This window comes from Sturnus vulgaris, chromosome 1, assembly GCF_052056855.1.
Source record: "Sturnus vulgaris isolate bStuVul1 chromosome 1, bStuVul1.hap1, whole genome shotgun sequence".
NCBI classification, from domain to species: domain Eukaryota; kingdom Metazoa; phylum Chordata; class Aves; order Passeriformes; family Sturnidae; genus Sturnus; species Sturnus vulgaris.
The window spans coordinates 85,567,339-85,586,746 of NC_142243.1; the positions used below are offsets into that span (position 1 = coordinate 85,567,339).

Genomic DNA, 19,408 nt, shown 5'->3' on the forward strand with positions numbered 1-19,408 from the left:
GGGTTTTTAGTCAAAACCCTGAACAGATTCAGAATGCCAGAGCTTGGCAGCAGTAAAACTGATAAACTCTTATTGTACACCGAACTGCATCTAAATGAAACTAATTTGGGAACAGGCAAGAGTAATGATGAAACACTCACGCCTAATTTTTTATCAATGACAATAAAGCTTTGCACATTTATCCTCAAACAGTTCTAGAAATAAAAGCAGCCTTGTAACTAGTGAACTTGTTGTTTCTACCTTTCTTCCTCTATCAACACTCACTGAAGGGTTTTGTTTGACTCAAGCGAGGTAGTTGCAGCAAAAACCAATCAGAACATGACCTGCTAGCAAACAGTGGCCAGCAAAGAGCTTCCTCTGCCCTATGTAACACAAGTAATACCAAGATGGTATTTGTAACACTTCCCTTCCTTTTGAAATCTTTCTAAGAAATTGTGCATTAGTTCTGGTCTACCACTTGTTGCTTGCTGATTGTTTCACAGGCAAGGCACCTTACTAATCAGTTTTACTCTAGCACTCTAAGATCATACTTGAATAAGTGCACTCAAATGTGGTACTACAGACAAAGTTCTGGGAAAAACCCTCACTTGGCTCAATGTGTATACATACGCCTGGAAGAAAATCCCTCCCTAACCCTCATAAACCAGGAACAGAACAAGAAGAGAAAAAAAACTGAAGCAACTGGAAGCATGGAATACAGTTCCTTTAAATCTTCAGATTGAAACTTCATATTTAATATATTTAACATATGAGAATTACTGGAGGCTAAAATAATTAGTTAATACTTAATTAATTAATTAAAATAGTGACAGACCTCTTAAAATGAGAATCTGTGGGCTTTCTCCATAAGGAACAATGCAAAATTACCCATTAAATTTTATGGCTGCATTATTTGTGTTTTTTTTCCCCCTATACCATTCAGGAACTATTTTCTATGAATATTCACACCTGTTTAAGAAAAGATGCAACAATACTTCTGAAACAAGTCTTGAAATCACCAGTGCTAAATTGTTTTATTTCCAACAACTAGCCGTTACAGTATGTGAAACAAAAAGTGTCCAGAATAAATAGCTGAAGATGAAGCATCAGAATACTACCGTCTTCGCTACTGCTGTGGCCCCTTAATGTTTCCTGCTTTTCAACCTTCACTCTTCAGATTCTCCAGGTCTACGGATATCATCAATCTTCAGGATCATTCTAACAACCTGAGTTGCCAGAGAAATCTGCTGTTTCTTACCAATCAAGGTTTCTATAACATGCTGCTGCTTCATATCTGCCAAAAAGAAGCAGATGAATTAGACACCCTCGTGAAATCATGAACACTTAACCTGTAAGTGTTAGTAATTAGTAACAATAAATTCCACATAATTTCAAAGAACATTTTGAAATTACTACTCCTGGCCACTGTGGTTTACAAACATAGTTTGCACAAACTAGAATTCTACATCTGGGTTCTTACCAAAGATCTTAGGACATTAAGATAGAACTCTTTTCCCCACTAGGTTGTGCTTTTCAAAAAGTAATGCAGAATGGTGAAAAGCAAAATTTCCATAAACATAAAAGCACCCTAAAGGCTGAGCAAGTGCTAAAGAAGTGAAAGGTCAAATGCCATCAAACAGAATACCTAATCGAAGAAGGGTTATGAATGTACAAATTACAGTTTACCACATCATTTTCTGAAAAAAACAAGAGAAAGTGAAAAGTGTAGATCCAGTTGAAAATAAGGTTTTATACACTGGCTTCTTAGTTTTCATATATTTGCTCCAGGTTTATATATGCAGACATACTGGTGTGAACGCCACTGTCTACAAAGATTTCCAGCCTTTTGTTTACTTCTTCACAATCTGTTTCTCAAAACAACAGTTTTTAGGACTGCAGTGTATTCTGGTTCACTAAAACTGCAGTATTTAAAGCATAGCCTTCTTGCCTCATCCGAAGAGCAGCCTTCTTTCTTGTACTACAGTATCAGTCAACATCTTCAACTAATCTTGCCACCGAACAGGTTTTCAGACAATTATACATTTTCCTCATGCTAGACATAGATTTACTCTCCAAACACATTCCCATTTATTATGGCAAGGCACAAAAGTTAGAATAATTCAAGCGATGCAAAGGTTTAAAAAAAACCACACTGAACATTTTTATCTTGTGAGAAAGAAAAGCTTTTATGCTCCTCCTTCTCCTAAAAACATTGCAGTTCTTACCATTTGTTCCTTTCTGCAAACAGTCAATGCCCAGGGCAGGATTGTTTTCTTTCACCTGCCTTGCCCGCACTTCGGTCATTGTCTGTATTGGATTCATACCACTGTTCTCTGAGAGGGCCATGGGAATTACCTCCAGGGCATCTGCAAAAGCTCTCACAGCATACTGTTCCAAAGATGGGCACTAGAGGAAAAGAAATTCAAATTCATAACCTATAAACTCCAGTGTTAGTAAGAGCAGATTTTCATACTAGATATAAAATACATTCAAACAATAAGCAGATTTTATTTGGAATACAGTAACTGAACAACTATCTCTGAATCATAACTACTTGAGAATTAAAAAAAATTAAACTGCTCCTAATACAGAAGGAAAAAAAGTATTGGTAATGATTTTTTACAGAGACGGGAAGAACTTTTAACACTCTTTATCAGGGAATGTCAGCAAGTGCATGTTATAGAACTGTTTGAAAAATCTTTGAAGTTCTCCTGGAATCTCTTAAGGCAGGCTCAATCCTTCATGCATTAAAGAAAAGTTTTAACTGTTCCTTTCTTACCTTATCTGCTGCCTCACTGACTGCCAAGGCACAAGATATTTCAGCTGCACCACCACCATACACAATACGATTGTCACGAACAAGATTCCGGATTACACACAAGGCGTCATGAAGAGAGCGCTTTGCTTCTTCGATGATCTGCAATTACACAACAGCACGTGCTGGACAATACACACTTCTGAAGGCTGTGAAGATGTAGTTCCTAATACAGATGTGGAAACTGCAAATAAACTCTAAGGTTTTTTTTCATGGCTCCAATGCAGCTCTATTATTGCTATGTTATACTACTTAAAAACAGAGACTGTTACACATACAGTGGCAAAGAATAAAAAATATGCACAAAAATACAGTTATTTGTTAAATCTGTAATTTGAAATTAAAAAACTTACATGGGAAGGTTTTCAATATTGCATGTTTACAAGACACAAAACACTGAACTTTAAATGCCAACATTATTGTCAGACTGCAGTATCTGTGCACTTCTCATTTGAACAAATGCAGGAGATTTAATGAAAACACTAACCTTTAAAGTAGTATTTCTGCTTTCTTGAAATTTCAGACTAGAGTATGCTCTTTTTTTCCAAAGGTTTTTAATTTAAAGTAGGACTTGACCTATAGTAAATATAATTTAACACTAATAGTGCAACCAAAACCCAGTTTAAGTACATGAGCACTTAAAGTGGTCCCAATTCAGGGAGAGTGGGGGGGATATAGGGTGTGAGGATATATAGTTTGCAGTAGTTTGGGGGTTTTATTTGAAATTATTTTGACTAAATCAGAAGTGATACAACCAGGTCTACAATAAAACCAAATCTTTCAAAGATGCTAATATGCCTTTACTCCTAAAACTGACCTTCTCCTGAGAAAAAAAATTAAGAGCATCCACAGGTAAAATTATCTCTATATTTATGAACTAGATGGTCTAATAGAGAGAAAACTAAAGTTTTCATTTAAAAACATAAGATGTAAATCTAACAACTTATTTCTGACACACAGTTCTAACTGCCTACAAGCCTTACTACCCCTTCCTACTTACCCACACTAAGACGCTTTACAAAGAAACTACACATTCTGCAACTATGTCTTAAAGCAAGGATCTCACCATTTTATTTCCTCCTCTAATGAAAATGGTCACAGCTCTGGAGTTCTGGCACTGCTCGATAAGCAGCATTCTGTCCTTGGTTGTCCCGAAGGAGATCTCCCGGACGACGCCCGCAAAGCCGAGTTTCTCTGCCGTGAGCTCGCAGAAGCGAGGCACGATGCGCCCTCCCGTCGCAATGGCGATTAACTGAAGTCAAGCAGCCATGAGTTATTTTAATAGGATTTTTCCATGGTGTTTTTCAGAATATAAAACTAATGGAAAAGCATCTGTCAAATGCCTACTCCAAAAGGTTATCTTGCCATCACTTAAAAGTACTTCAGCCAATGTTTTGTTTCTGCAAACAGCAGAACTAAAGAAGAAACATTCCTAGACACCTAAAACTATTAAGAAACATACACATCGTCCTATAAACCACAACCCCTTTAATGGTAGTTTCTTCTCCCAAATCCCCAATGATTTTTCTCCAATACCCACCCATATACTCAGTTATGCAGTTACACCCAGAAAGCCTGAACTTTCAGCTGTTACAGCCTATTACTTCATAAAAGTTTTAACAACTGGTACAAAGCCCAGTTCACTTACTTCTATTTCAGGTCCACCAACCCAACGCACAGCAGGCAGCTCATTCTGGAGCAGCAAGTGATTTGCCTCATCATCAAAACCCCACTGGCAAATGGCAAGGTTTGCACCAGTGTCTTTTATCTAAAAGCAACACAAATCATCAACCTTCTCATCAGAACTAATAAAGGAATTAAAAACACTCTTCATGTTTTTAATTCTCCCAATTTTCTCAAAAGACAATTATCAAGAAGAACCCTCTGGCACATACAGAGATCAAAATGTATCTTAAACCAAGCTGGTATCTCTTTCTTACATTAAATTAACTTTGATTCATACAATTACAACTGCTTCTATGTTACTTCCCACAAGGATTAGCAGCTCATTTACAGGAATAAATCAATGCACTATGCTGTTTGTTGCTAAAGGCTATGAAAGACAAAGAAAACAGAAATAATCCTAAAGAATACCTGCTTCACCATCTCTTCAAACTTCTCTTTTTCATATTTCTGCAGTGCCTTGTAATCATCCACAGATGTGACATCAAGCTTATGTTTGGTTTTAGGCTTAGGTGGTTCAAATGGACAAGTAAGGATTGCAATTTTAGCATCTTTTAGCTCCTGGGCAATTAAAAAAAAAAAAAAGAGATGATTTTTGACCTCATTAATAGCTCTTTCTTGTATTTGCAAAGCATACAGATGGATCTTTATAAACACAAATACAGGAGAAAATGTGAAGATCATCTGACTTATTCTAAAGTTAACTAAGTATAACTAAATTATTCTGTCAATAGTCTCAATAAACCATTTAGAACAAATTCCAAAGCTCCAATACACTGTTTAAGCCCTTAATCTTTACCAGTCATGCCTTCTTATGGTTTAATGTTTAAAAAACAAAAGAAAAATTCAATTAAACCATCCCTATCCACTGTGACCACTGTGAATACTACTCATCTTTGTAATGTTTTAACTATTACATGGCTTGTTATTTTTCATTAGTCTTCCTTTTTACAAGACTAACACTGTTACTTGCTAGATAAATATTTTAGAACAGTAGAAGTTTTCTTGAAGTACACTGCTCAAAGACTTGGAGACCTTACCTATGCCAAACATAAAACAAGGACAGCTTCTGGGGTGCTCCAAACAGGACAACATGGCAATTCACAAAGTTTAAGAATCTCGACACTGCATTGCACTAAGCATATTAAGCATATGACACACCAGGGATAAATATTTCTACGTAACACAGAACCCTGCACCTGTCCTCACTTAGCAGTACAGTAATTCCTCTCTTCCATCACAATTTCTCAGTATTGTTGTGAATTCTAACTTGTTCTCTTCCAATACAAAAAAATTCCTGCTACTTGCCCCTTCCTCTGTTGATATATGGGTGAAAAGCCAAGCCAAGCCACAAGACTGTAAATACTTAACAATTGCTAGGGCGACATTTGAGGTAGGCTAGAAATTCTTGTTTAAGCCATTACACACAAACGACACACACAAGGACATCACTTACTTTAGGCATCTGTGGATGACTGAAGTCTTTATCCACAATCACTCCTTTAACCAACTGTGTATCTTCCAGTCTACCACCCACTTTGCCTTGCACTTTTATCAGCTCAAAATCAACATCTTTACGTTCCATGTCTGCTACTGTCAGTACAGCATTCACAGCAATCTCTGCCATTTGCCTGTGACAGCGGTTCACTCTAGGTTGGAAAAAAATACAATCAAGTCGTACTCTATTTGCATAACTTGGAAGAAAGATATAATTCTATCAATCAACCTTAAAACAGCAAGAAGTACCACTACAGCAATCAACTTTTGCACACTATATTAAAAGAGGGGGTCCTGCTTGTTTGTTCACAGAAATAGAAGGTGCTGACTATGGCAGAAAACAGAGCATACAATATGGTTGGTGTGAGGAACCTTTGTCAATGGAAACTCAACACAGATTTGGAACAACTCAGGAGAACTAAACTACTAAAGAACATTCAAGAAACATTAAGGCAACCCTGGAAAAGAAGCCCTTCCAATATCTGAATTTATGAACTACACATAGAACCCATAAAGGAAAATGAACTTATGGAACCATCCTAAGTTAAAATTTTTCTAGTAGAAGAAAACTCGAAAGATGACATGCTATTATTTTTAACAGATTCACATTACTTTTGGAACCTGCTATGATGCAGAAACCTGGAACTAACAGGTTAGAATGAAATTGATGCTGCAGGTCTTTAACTTCATGGAATTGACCCTTTGGAGACAAACGATTCACAATTTCTTATCCTGTGACAGGAGTCCACTGAAGAATTAGCCAAAAGATAGAAGAGCCTTCAGCAGCACTTCAGCAACGAACAATTTAATAATCCAGCAAACACCAGGATTTCTCCTTTCCATGCAGAGAGTTTTCAAGTGAAGGGTAAATATTCATTCAATATTCAGTTTTTGTGACTTACACTTTAGAGCCCAGAGTTGTCTTTGCTGTCTGGATCAGAGGCTCAATGTTCTGTGGATCCACGGGGAAGCTGTCACTGATTTTGTCTAGATGCTCAATAGCAATGCGTGCTGCCTGCTCATAACCGTCTGCTATTCTGATGGGGTGAATGCCTCGATCTAGCAACTGCTCAGCCTGTTCCAGTAATGCCCCAGCCAGAACTATTAAAAAAAAACCAGTTTTATTCTTGATTGGAGCATAATTTTAAGTACATTATCAACAGATTAAAAAAGCACACTTTCTGATTTTTCTGCAATATTTTAAGAGCTCAAGGTTTCCTAAATAACAAAAAACATTAAAAACCCCTACTTGCTTTGCTTAGCAAGAAAACCACATTATGTTAAGAACAAAATGAAGTACAGACATCAAGGCAAGACAAAGAGATTAGAGAAGAAAATTATGCAGAAAATTTTTGAAAGTACCAAGGGGGCTCTCAGCACTACCTTAAAATGTAACCAGACTTTGAAAAGGCACAGAAGACTTCTTCCTGATTAGAAGACGTCTACTACAAGAATTGACAGGACTACTGCAACAAGAAATACTCCACAGAAGTGCTACAGAAAAGCTATTATTTCTCACATCTTTTTTTCCACCTGAAGCAGCTTGATTTTAAACCTGAAAAAGGGAAGCTAAATTTAAAATACTTTCTTACCAACGACTCCAGTAGTTCCATCCCCAATCTCATCATCTTGAGATTTAGCCAGCTCCACCATAAGTTTGGCTATCTGGTGATCCACATCCATCATATTCAGGATGGTAGCACCATCATTTGTTACAGTCACCTCACCATCCTTGTCCACCATCATTTTATCTAATCCTGAAAAACATACGTTCAAAGGATGAAGGAAAATTTTGAAAATCCCCCCTCCAACAATTACTGAGAACCACTAAAAATTTTTCATTGTTACCATTGGGCCCAAGGGATGTCCTCAGAGTACTTGCTACAGCCTTTGCTGCCATTATGTGAGACTGTAAAACAAAGGATAATAAAGACAGAAGTTAAGTCGTTATCATGCATTCCAAAATCACAATATTAAGCTAAGGAAAACACAGTGAGTAACTCAAATGCTGTAATTTAACTGATAACAACTATGATTGAAAAAGAATCAGTATGTGTGTGTTGGTTTCATGACAGTAACATTTCCTATGTCTTCTCTTGTATTGATTGCAGTGGCTCTGCTAAAGCATACAAAAGCAAAGCAGCCAAATGACAGCCCTAACGCTCAAAGCAGGGAGCAACAGAGGCTCGCAAAGCTAAAAAGAGAAGGCAGTTTAATTTTACCCATCACAGAATCATCACAAGATGGTTTGGCTTGAAAGGGACCTTGAAGATCATCCAAGTCCCAACCCCTGTCAGGGGCAGGAACACCTTCCACTAGACCAGGTTGCTCAGTGCCCCATTCAACCTTCCCCTGAACACTGCCAGGAATGTGGCACCCACAGCCTCTCTGTTCCAGTGTCCGCTCCCTTCTTCCGTCGGGATTTGTACCACCCGCACTCAGCCCCGGCCTTCCTTCAGCGGCCGAGCTCCATGCGGCAGTCTAAGGCATGGAGCAAAGGGGAGCTGGGAAGGAGCCACGGGCAGGGGCGCGCTGCACCCACGGGGGTGACGGCCCCAAAGCCCCGCAGCTCCGGGGCAGATCCACATCACAGACACCCCACGGACGCCGTCTCGCGGATTCCCAGCCCCAGAGCGATGCTTTCACTCTTCCTCCATCTCATCCCGCTTACGGGCCTAGTCCAAGCTCCATCCGCCCTGCGCCTCGGGCGGGGCTGGCGCTGAGCGCGGCAGCGCCTCGCCCCAGGGGCTCCATCCTCCTGCCTCTCGCGGCAGCATGGTACGGCACAGCACGGCATGGCGCGCCGCGGCCCAGCCTGCATGGGCCCGCGGGCGGCCCCGGCGGCCACCCCGCTCGCTCACCTTGAGCGCCTCCAACCCCATGAGGCGCGTCTTGCGCTCCTGGTCCTTAAGGATGAGGAAAGGCCGCCCATACTCGTCAAACGCCAGAGTCCCCATGGCCGACATGGCTGCGCCGCCTGCTCCGATCGTCGCCGCCCGCGCGCACTGCCCGGAAGCCGCCGCGCCCGTCGCGACACCGCGCACGGCCCCGCGCCTGCGCAGCAGCCACACTCGCGCCTTATTTCGCGGACGGGACCTTTGTGGCGCCCCCAGCGGAGCCTTCTGGAAGCCGCCCGGCGCCGGGGGAGGAGCGCGGCGCTTGCGGCCGCACCCCCGGCTCTCGGGGGCGGGGCGGGGAGGGAAGAAGGGAGGATGTACTGAACGAGGTGGAATATGGGCGCAGGGCGAGGCGGCAGCCGGGTGCGCCGGGTGATGTGAGGGCGAAGGAGGGAAGACAGACACCCAGTGGAAAAAGCGTGCGCGGCGCTTCTCTCCGGAGCGCCTTCGGAAAGGTTTCAGTCCCCCACTCCTCCGTAGCGAAGTGGTACGGCCCTTCCCTATAAGTGTTGCAGGCCAGGCATAACCCTAGGTCGGTTATTGGCAAGTTGGGGTGTGTGGTGGTGAATATCGCTATGTCCCAGGGAAAAGTTCCTCCGCAAAGGAGGAGCAGTAACTCGTGGACGTGTCCCCGTCGCGGCTCCCGGGCGGTCTGTGGCGGGGAAGTTCCTGCCTGCGCCGCCCTTGAGCTGTTCTGGGGCGCGCTGCTGCCCGCCCGCGTGTGGAGGGCCAGGGGTTCAAATGAAATCCGCATTCCTGCCCCCTCGTGCCTCAGCTTTTCAGCAGCTGTAGCATTTCCCTGCGATCGGTTGAAGCGGTATACGGCAGTCTTTTTCCTCTGTTACGACCTAGCTTTTGCTACAAGATACCGATTTGTATCAAGTGAGCGAAAACACTGTGTGTTCGTCCCCAGGAGCGATGTCCCCGGCGCTGGCGCAGGAGATCCCGCGGGAGGAGGGCGAGGGAGGCTCCCGGAGGAGCAGCTGGGGGCTGCTGGTCACGGCCGGGGTGGGAGGGACCTTGGTGGCCCTCTATGCTGTGGCCACCCCCTTCGTGACCCCGGCTCTGAGGAAGGTGTGCCTGCCCTTCGTTCCTGCTACCGCCGCTCAGATCCAGAACGTCCTGAAAATGTTGGAAAACAGAAGCGGCTCCCTAGTTGACATTGGTAGCGGGGATGGCCGCATTGTAAGTTATGGATGTTGCCTTCCTTTTACATCACCTCTTAAAAAAGTGCCAAAGTACTGGGGCTGCGTTTTCTCACACTTCAAGATGTGTTGTCTCTGGCATCTGGTGGTTTGTGTCTGAGTCTTATAAAATGGATTCAAGCTGAGAAAAGTTTATGTTCAGTTTTGATGAGTAATAAATAGTTTTTGCTGCAGTCTTACCTGTAGCTTGACCAAGGTAGTGGACAAAATGTCATTGTGGTGACTGGAGGGAACCACAGTGCATTCACTTGAAAAGATGCAATCTTTTGAGTCTTGGTACTGATTGACAAAGCTTCAATTCCACAAAGTGTGTAGCTGCAGCAAACTGTGAGATGCTTAATGGATAAATGTGATAGAAGTGCAAAAAGAAACGAACAATGAAAGTTGGATTACGAAAATAAAAATAGTGGTGTGGTTAAAACTGTAGTCTTCACACCTTTGTGCAGTGCTGGCTCCCTCACTTCCAAATCCACGTAGTGAAACTAGAATAAACACCAAGAGAAATTGTGAGAATCATGAAAGAAAAAATGGTACTGTGTTTCCAGGGTATTGTGTGAGCCCCAGTTTGTGAAATGTGGTGAGGATACAGTGGAGAATGGTGTGGTTTGGTTTTTCTTCTGTTGCTGTGACATTTTGTGTGCTTTTTCATAACTGTCTGCTTCAAGTCAGATTTAGCAACAGGATGGTCGTTTTTGATGGAAACATGCAAGTTCTTGAATGCTGCCTTTGTCCATGTTTTATGTGAATGAGTCAACTATTTGTCCATATAAAAAAAAATTATTTGGAATCCCAAATCTGTGCAGATTGCTTGAATTGTTGCCTGGGTAGGAAAAAGACCAAAAAACTTAGGCATGAGATAACTGCTGTTTCTGATGTCCTCTCTGTTCATCATTCTGGCTCCTGACTCTCATTAGAGGTATCTAACTTCAATAGGTAATGTGTCATTAATTCTGATATATTATATAGATGCCTAAATGGAGACTGAAGACTATTTGGAAAGCCAGGTGCCTAAAACTGAATGCTTGGTGCTTCCTTGATGCATCTGTTCTGAAAAAAGTCTGTTCAGATGCTTTTAATTATTTAGCACGTACTCAGGTATAATCGGTGGATAAATATGAAAATATTTACCACATTTCCAAGTGTGGTAAAAATGTCAGATTCTTTTGGTGAATTTGCAAGTGCTTTGTGTGTGATGGAAGATGCATTATTTTAACAGCGTGAAATACACAGTCCAGGTAAGGCTGTTTGAGAAGTTCTGTTAAGAAATGTGTACTTTCTGATTTTACCTTGCTTGTTTTGTAATTGATAATTCATCAGGTGATTCCTGATTAGAAGTTGGCAGTAACCTTTTAAATTATGTCTTAAGCCTGATTGTAGAAATCAGTGCTTTTTTAATTTTTTTAAAATGTAGATCAACAGATTACTTTCAGATTCTTTCTACTGGTATGTCATTTTGGTTCTGATTCAGGGGCTGCTCAAGTGCCTGTCCCTCGCTGCTTTTCAAACAAGTGGTCTAACTTTGAGCTTTTGATCGCTGTTCTCTCCATGATCAGTGTTGGTACTCTTCAATTCCCAGACAGTGTCATGAATGTGTTAAATTAAAATTTATGTAAATCACAAATGTACTGCAAGCTCCCAGCTTTGCCCTGTAAATGTTTGTTTTCATTCTGTATGCCTGACTATATTTCAGTTGGGCTAGTATAATAATAATAGTAAAATGTAGTTTCGAGTTTTTGTTCTCTATACAGCTAATCTGTTGGGCATTAAAACCAGGGTGACTTAGAAAAGTGCTTTCCTTTGATTTATATTTTAAATATAACTGTGTACTCCTGTTTAGGTGAATAGACTTTTATGTTTCTAAGTGAAGATTTATTTTCTTCCATGTAGGTGATAGCAGCTGCAAAAAAGGGATTCCAGGCTGTTGGTTATGAATTGAATCCCTGGCTAGTCTGGTACTCCAGATATCGTGCCTGGAGAGATGGAGTACATCAGAACACCAAATTTTATATTTCAGACTTATGGAAGGTAGGTTGTGAATTATGTAAGAATGAATCTGGGATGATTGAGAGATTTTATAAGTTTGGAAATACTTTCCTGAAAGAGCTAAATACTGTCTGACCACAAGGTGCTATATTGGGCTTTGAGCAAAGTACTTTTGCTAGGAATCTGGTTTCTATGGCTCAGTATGCTATTCTGCTTTTGTGCTTTATTCAAGTGCTTCCTTTATCAGTAGAGGCTCCTTGAGCAAGCCTGGGCTTGATGAATTATATGGGAGGGGTTTTTTTTTTTGGCTGTGGGGGTGTTTGTGTTCAGAGAGGAGCATAGGAGGACTTCATGGCACTGAGTGGAAGAACTCAGTAATTAAAATGCCTAGAAAGTTTTGATAGCTAGCTAACATTTAACAAAAGAAAGGGCAAACTTAAAGCATACATTATTTTATCACATACAGGAGTTGTGAAAAGAATCCTTTGGTTATTAGTAAAGTCATGTAGGTATTTTCTAAATTAATGCTTTCTGTGCTTCTAGAATTGCTATTTCATATTCTTGGCCAGACGGTAGAAGTTTTTTGCTGTTCAGCAATATAAAGTTTTCTTTATGTGGACATTTTTGTGATGAAAAGTTGGTAAGGGATCTCCTTACATATTTTTGGTCTAAATCTCTGTTGAAAGAAGTGCAGCCAGAGGGATTAGGAGAAAAGAATGGTGAGAATTTCTCCAACTATAAATGCCATTTTCAATAAGATTTGTTCTCAAATTTTATTTTAGGTTTCTTTTTCCCATTATAGAAATGTTGTTGTTTTTGGAGTACCTCAGATGGTAAGCTTACTGCTTATTTTTCATTTTTATTATATAATTTTATTATATGGTCTAATTATTTGTTACAATGTTTAATTATTTTAATGCTAAGGCATTCAGCGTTAATATGTTAATCTGCAAAATGAATCAACCTGCAGATGGTCAAAGGTAGTCAGTAATAATCATAGAATCATGGAATATTAAGGGTTGGAAGGGACCTTAAATATCAAGTCCCAACCCCCCTGTGCATGGGGTACTTCCCACTAGACCAGGTTGCTCAATGCCTTTTCCAGCCTGGCTTTGAACAATGCCAGGGTTGGGGCATCCAGAACCTCCCTGGGCAACCTGTTCTACTGTCTCACCACCCTCACAGTAAAGAATTTCTTCCTAATGTCTAACCTAAATTTCCCTTTCAATTTTTATCCATTTTCCCTTGTCCTATCTCTACAGTTCCTGGTAGAGAGACCCTCTAGGGCTTCCCTGTACGCTCCCTTCTGATACTGGAAGGTTGCTATGGGGTCTCCACGCAACCTTCTCTAGTTCCAATGCCCCTGCCATGAGCAGGGACACTTTTGACTAGACCAGGTTCCTCAAAGCTCCATTCAACCTGGTTTGACAAATTCTGTGGCTAGAGCATCCACAACTTCTCTGGGCAACCTCTTCCAATGCCTTACCAATCTCATATGAAAAATTTCTTCCTTATACCAAATCTAACCCTACTGTCTTTCAGTTTGAAGCCCTTCCCCCTTGTCCTGTCACTACATGTGCTTGTAGGCAGATGGTCCCTCTCCATCTTGAAGGCTCCTTCAGGTACTGAGATGCTGCCTCCTGAAGCCTTCTCTTTTTCCAGGCTGGACAAACCCAATTCTGTCAGCCTGTGCTTGTTCCTTTGCTAAGGCAGGTGTAGGATGCAGTGAGTGAAGAGCTTTATGTGATGCCATACCATACAGCGTACACTGAAAACATTTCTGCAGCAGAAAGCACTTCCTATTCTGTGCTTTTTTTGTTTGTTTGTTTCTTTCAACAGCATCAGAAGTAAAACTCTACTTCAGATTCCAATTGTAACCCATATTGGAAGCTGAAGTGGATACGGGTGGGATATTAGTGAGCACTGGGATCTTCCTCACGCTGCCAGCCCTGGGTGTTAAGTGCTCCCCTTGCCTGCGTTCCGGCAGGGGGCACTGGAAACGTTTGGATTTGCAGTCCGGAATTCTGAATTGCACCGAAGGGAAAAGTGCTAGTGAGGAAAGCTGACTTTGTAAACTACGAATAAACAAATGCCCTGGGAAAATTGTGAGTAAACCCAGCAGAAATACTGAATTAACTTTTGAATGTAATAAAGCGGGATACGTTAGTAACAGCTGGGATAGAAAGGGTAGCTATAGGGCTCAGAATAACTTTTGTAGATCCAGTAAATACTAGGTTAAATTCTTTCAGCAAAAGTACTGTCATAAATGCAACAGATGCAAACATATGAACCTCTGTATTTCCTGAGCATTTATTTGCTTATGATCCCCTTTAAATTTACTTTGGAAGTTGTTAATGCTCAGCCTCCTGAATGACTAAATTAATTTTCTAGAAACCTTAGAACATTTATTCTTTTTTACTGAGGAACAACAGATCTCTTTTGCTTTTTTAATAATGCTGGCCTGATTTGATGCTTTCACACAGTGCTTTTATTTCATATCCAAGATTAGCTTTAAAAACCTGAATTTATTGATCTTCAGGGAAGACTAAGACCTCTCTTGTTCTTGCAAGCATCTGGGGGGAAGGTGTGTTTATGTCTGAGTTATTGTGGAGAGAGACTTACTTGTTCAGGCTAGGATGATGGAATTCTTGCCAGGTGTTCATGTTTGCAGCTCCTGTGTATTTCAACTGATTATATACTGTACAAAAGGTTGACTAAGCTATGCATCTATGTTGGCACTTCAAAAAATTCCCCCATCCTTGGCTTCACATAAAATACAGTATGATTGTAACACCTAATGTAACTGATATATTTAGATTAAAAACTTGTTTGACTGGTTCAAAGCATATAATTCTTTTTGACTAAACTTGGCTGAACTATTAATGATGCTTTCTAATTTGTGCTAATATGGACATGCAGTGTCACTAATTTTCATAATTACTCCTAAAAAATTAGTCCATGTCTCTATTTATATTTTCTGTAGTAAAAATTTTTCTAGTGTCTCAACTCAGTTTTAGATAACAAAGTGGGCTTATTTTTCTGGTTTGTTTAAGGTGCTAGTAGGCTTATTTTTCTAGGTGTTTAAGGCAGCAAAAGTGTTTCAAAGCATTAGCAGTGTGGATGAAATCAGAGCCTTAAAAATATTTGGAGGTAACTCTTTTGTATATTAGATCTATGACTGTAATTTTCCTAAAATATTCCATTGTTAGCTTAAATGTAGCTATAATAGGATATTACATCAAAGGCACACCCTGCATGTATGTGATAGTGGAAGCTCTTTGTAGCCTTTGGAAATATCTTTTCTTTAGTCAGTCTTATTTTCTCATAATATTCTTTTGGTTTTGTTTATTTTATCTTTTTTGGTGAAATTCTACCTATTTTTGTCTTTGTGACTTAAATTCAGTTAAATTTGTAGATAACTACTGCCCTTTTAATTTTTTAAATATTTAAACATTGCATCATGATAACTAAAGTAAATAGTTTTTTACATGTAACAGAAGTAGCCCGTAGAATTTGCTGTTAAAATTATTCATTCAGATAGCTACAATATGTAAGAATAAAAGAAACTCCAAATGGATGTGCACTGCTGATCTGTTTAAACATACCATCAAACTTTTCTAAAGGACAAAAGTGGCTAAATCTGTTAGGTTTCTTTTTTTTTCCTAGAACATAATCACTATCTTGGATGGAAAAGAAATTTCTTTTAAGTCTATATGTTTTAATAATCCATGGCAGAATTTGCAAAGCACTTATTAGAAAAAGAACATCTGACTGGTCAGGGTGTTGCTCTGTTCTAGAAAAGTAGTTATATTTCCCCTGACTTTCATATAATCTCAATTTTTGTGAATGGAGGAAAGCTGGACTGTACATGTTCAACTAAGGAGAGTTGCATGGTAGTATGTGACATGGTTCCCCTCAGCATCCTGCTCTCTAAATTGGGGAGAGATGGATTTGGTGGATGGACTGTTGAGTGGATAAGGAATTGTCTGGATAGCTGCATTCAGGGGGTCAATGTCTCAATGTCCAGATGAAGATCAGTTACAATTGGTGTTCATCAGGGGTCTCTATTAGGAGCAGTCCTGCCTAATATCTTCATTAGCGACATAAAATGGTGAGATTGAGTGCACTCTCAGAAAACTTTGCAGATGACACCAAGCTGAGTGGTGCAGTTGATATGCCTCAAGGACAGGATGCCATCCAGAGGGATTTGGACAAGACATGGGCCTATGGGAATCTCACTAGGTTTAACAAGACCAAGTGCAAGGTGCTACACCTGGGTCAGGGTAATCCCAAGTACTAACACAGACTGGAGGATGAACAGATCCAGAGCAGTCCTGCCCAGAAGGACTTGGGGGTGCTGGTGGATGAGAGGCTGGACATGACCCAGCCATGGGCACTCACAGCCCAGAAAACCAAATGTGTCCTGGGCTGCATCTAAAGCACAGTGGCCAACAGGGGAGGGAGGGGATTCTGTCCCTCTGTTCTGCTCTGGTGGGACCCCCCTTGGAGTGCTTCATTCATCTCTGGGCATCCCAGCACACAACAGATGTGGACCTGTTGGAGTGGGTTCAGAGGAGCTCCTTTCCTATCAAGGCAGGCTGAGAGAATTGGGTTATTCAGCCTGGAGACTTGACTCTGGGGAGGCCTTATTGTGGCCTTTTAATACTTAAAGGGGGCTTGTAACAAGGTGGCAACAAACTTTTTAGTAGGGCCTGTAGGTACAGGACAAAGGGTAATAATTTTAAATTAGAAGAGGCAGATTCATATTAGATATAAGTAAGAAAAATTTAATGAGTAGGATGGTGGAATACTGGAACGGGTTGACCAGAGAGGCAGTAGATGGGGTCTGGATGGGGCTCTGAGCAACCTGATCTAGTTGAAGAGTCCCAGCCCATGGCAGGGGCATTCAGCTGGATTGCCTTTAAAGGTCCCTTACAGTCCAAACCATTCCAGGATTCTACATTCTGTTTCATGGAATGCTGTTGAAGGGATTCATGTGCATATATATGGTGCAGATTCAACTAAGCTCAATTTCAGTATTATTTAACATAACACTATTTTACCATAGAGTGACAGCAGAATGTTTGCTTTGGGTTGTTGTCTATATGATGTTTTGAGTGCCCCAGGATCAGTTTTGGGATTAGACTGTGAATTTTGAACAGTGATGACCTTTGAGTATCATACAGTAGCTCATGAACCGTAGGGTGTCATAAATAGCATAAATTCAGGGAGCTGAACTTTGATTCCCTCGGAGAAGAATCCCGCTGAATAGACTTGTGAATTGGGACATGCAAAGTCTTTTCCCTGAAGTTTTAGGGATTTTTTGAGTTTTTGGGTTTTTTAAAAGTTTTGTTTGTTTGTTTGTTTTTAATTTAAGGGATAATTTATGAGTTTTAATTTAATTTTTAGATCTTAAAGTTATTATTTCCTTGATCTCACCAGCTGGGGCACAATAACCATTTTCTGGTTTTTGATATTCTTTGTTAAGGCATCAAAGCCAATATATATTTCATGAATTCTTTCCTAAGACTTTTCAAAAAAAAAATTACTCAAATCTCGAATTTCTCTTCAACACCTGAATTAGATTCTAAAGAGAATGCTCCTATTTTTTACTGTTTCTGAGAGTATTTTCTTGTAATTCAACAGATGCCACAGCTGGAGAAGAAGCTGGAAGAAGAACTTGAATGTAATACCAGAATCATTGCTTGTCGCTTTCCTTTCCCTTGCTGGATTCCAGATCATACCACTGGAGAGGGAATAGACACTGTGTGGGCCTACGATTTGAAACATTCTAGAGGATGTGAAACAAAAAGTTTGGAAATTACACCGGAGACAGAATCTTAAATCTAATTTCTTACAGAAATTTTTAGCTTTGACTGGACCTGTCGAAGATAAGATTAACATGGACAGAGCTCTGGCATATGAAGATGTGTATTCACTATAAGAACTAAAGTACAGTGGTTGTCTGACAGCACACAAAGGTTACTGAAAGGTGTAGTTAAAAGGCTTAATATGGTGTTCTGGTTTAACCCCATCTAACAGTGAAGTACCACACAGATATTCACTCATCCCAGCCCCTAGACTCCCCAGTAGGATGGGAAGGAAAACTAAAAAAAAAAAGTTATACCCCTGCCTATGTATTGAGATAGGAATAGTTTAATAATTGAAATAAATTTGCTAATAGTAACAACACCAAGAGAGGAGTAAAACCCAAGAAAAACAAGCACAATACCTTTGCTCACTACCCACTGGTAGTTGCCCACCCATCCCAGAGCAGTGACTGGTCCCTTCTTGCCAACTCTCCCCAGTTTATATACAGGTCATGGTGTGGAATATCCCTTTGGCCAGTTCAGCTCAGCTGTCCTAGCCATGCTTCCTCCTGGCTTCTTGCAGATCTACTTGTTGGCAGAACATGAGAAACTAAAAAGTCCTTGGCTTGAAATAAGCACTGCTCAGCATCAACTAAAACCATTAGTTTGTTATCAGAATTAGTCTTTTCTAAGTCCAAACCACAGCGCTGTACCAGCTAATAGGAAGAAAATTAACTCCCAACTGAAAGCAGAATATGTAGTTAGTCAAAAATTATGAAGAAGTTTTTATAGACCTGGAAAAACTTCACTATGGAAAAGGAGTTAAAACATCATTCACTACAGTTAAGAGGAATATATGTGTAAGTTCAAATGTTCAATTTTGTGAACTTAATATGTACATTCTTTCTGACCCTACAGAGTATTTGGTACTGGTGTTGGAATGGTGTGCAAGTGGCTCCTCAAATGAGCTGTATTTCCAAAATGTCTGAATTATGTATGCCAAGTACTTAATGCTGCATACACAAAACTGATCCAGATGGAATATGATGATGACACCAATGTTTCACACTGCAGCCTTGAATGTGTACTTTTAAAAGTTGAGTATGACAAAATGGACAAATACAACAAGTTGTTTGGTCATTAATACAAGTGCTGCCTCTGATTATATTAATGTATTTTTATTTAACTTGTGTTCTATTTTAGCATCAGCTGGAAAATAAACTCCAAGTAAGCTGCAGCCCTTTGCCTCTTTCAGTAAGCGAGGGGCAAAAGCAGAAATTACGGGTTGAGGTAGCAATTTACTGAAAACACAAAGCAAGAATAAGACAGGGCACAGTAACAACAGCAATATTGGTAGCAAAAGGATACAAAAAGAAGGCATTTTACTGACAAAAATGGGTGTTCACCATTTGGAACAAGAATAATGGTCAATGAATAAGATCATGTCTATGTGGCTTCCTCAGGCAAAGGCAGCATGGTGGCTGGGCAGGCAAAATGGCCAACTCCCAGTGGAGCACCAGGGTTTTCCTTCAGAAAACA

General features: G+C 40.4%; 2 protein-coding genes across 2 annotated transcripts; one reads left to right on the forward strand and one right to left on the reverse strand.

Annotated features, from left to right (window-relative positions):
* Positions 1-988: 988 nt before the first annotated feature.
* On the reverse strand, positions 989-9,066 carry CCT5 (chaperonin containing TCP1 subunit 5). Its single transcript, XM_014872321.2, has 11 exons — positions 8,836-9,066; positions 7,823-7,883; positions 7,567-7,731; positions 6,877-7,075; positions 5,934-6,126; positions 4,889-5,038; positions 4,443-4,562; positions 3,861-4,046; positions 2,759-2,896; positions 2,205-2,385; positions 989-1,273 (listed from the first exon to the last, which is right to left on the reverse strand). The coding sequence occupies exons 1-11, from the start codon at positions 8,938-8,940 to the stop codon at positions 1,146-1,148; spliced, it is 1,626 nt and encodes a 541-aa protein (XP_014727807.1). The 5' UTR covers positions 8,941-9,066; the 3' UTR covers positions 989-1,145.
* A 103-nt stretch (positions 9,067-9,169) lies between these two features.
* Positions 9,170-19,106, forward strand: ATPSCKMT (ATP synthase c subunit lysine N-methyltransferase). Its single transcript, XM_014872320.2, has 5 exons — positions 9,170-9,358; positions 9,785-10,056; positions 11,964-12,101; positions 12,842-12,892; positions 17,706-19,106. The coding sequence occupies exons 2-5, from the start codon at positions 9,790-9,792 to the stop codon at positions 17,901-17,903; spliced, it is 654 nt and encodes a 217-aa protein (XP_014727806.1). The 5' UTR covers positions 9,170-9,358; positions 9,785-9,789; the 3' UTR covers positions 17,904-19,106.
* The last annotated feature ends 302 nt before the right edge of the window (positions 19,107-19,408 follow it).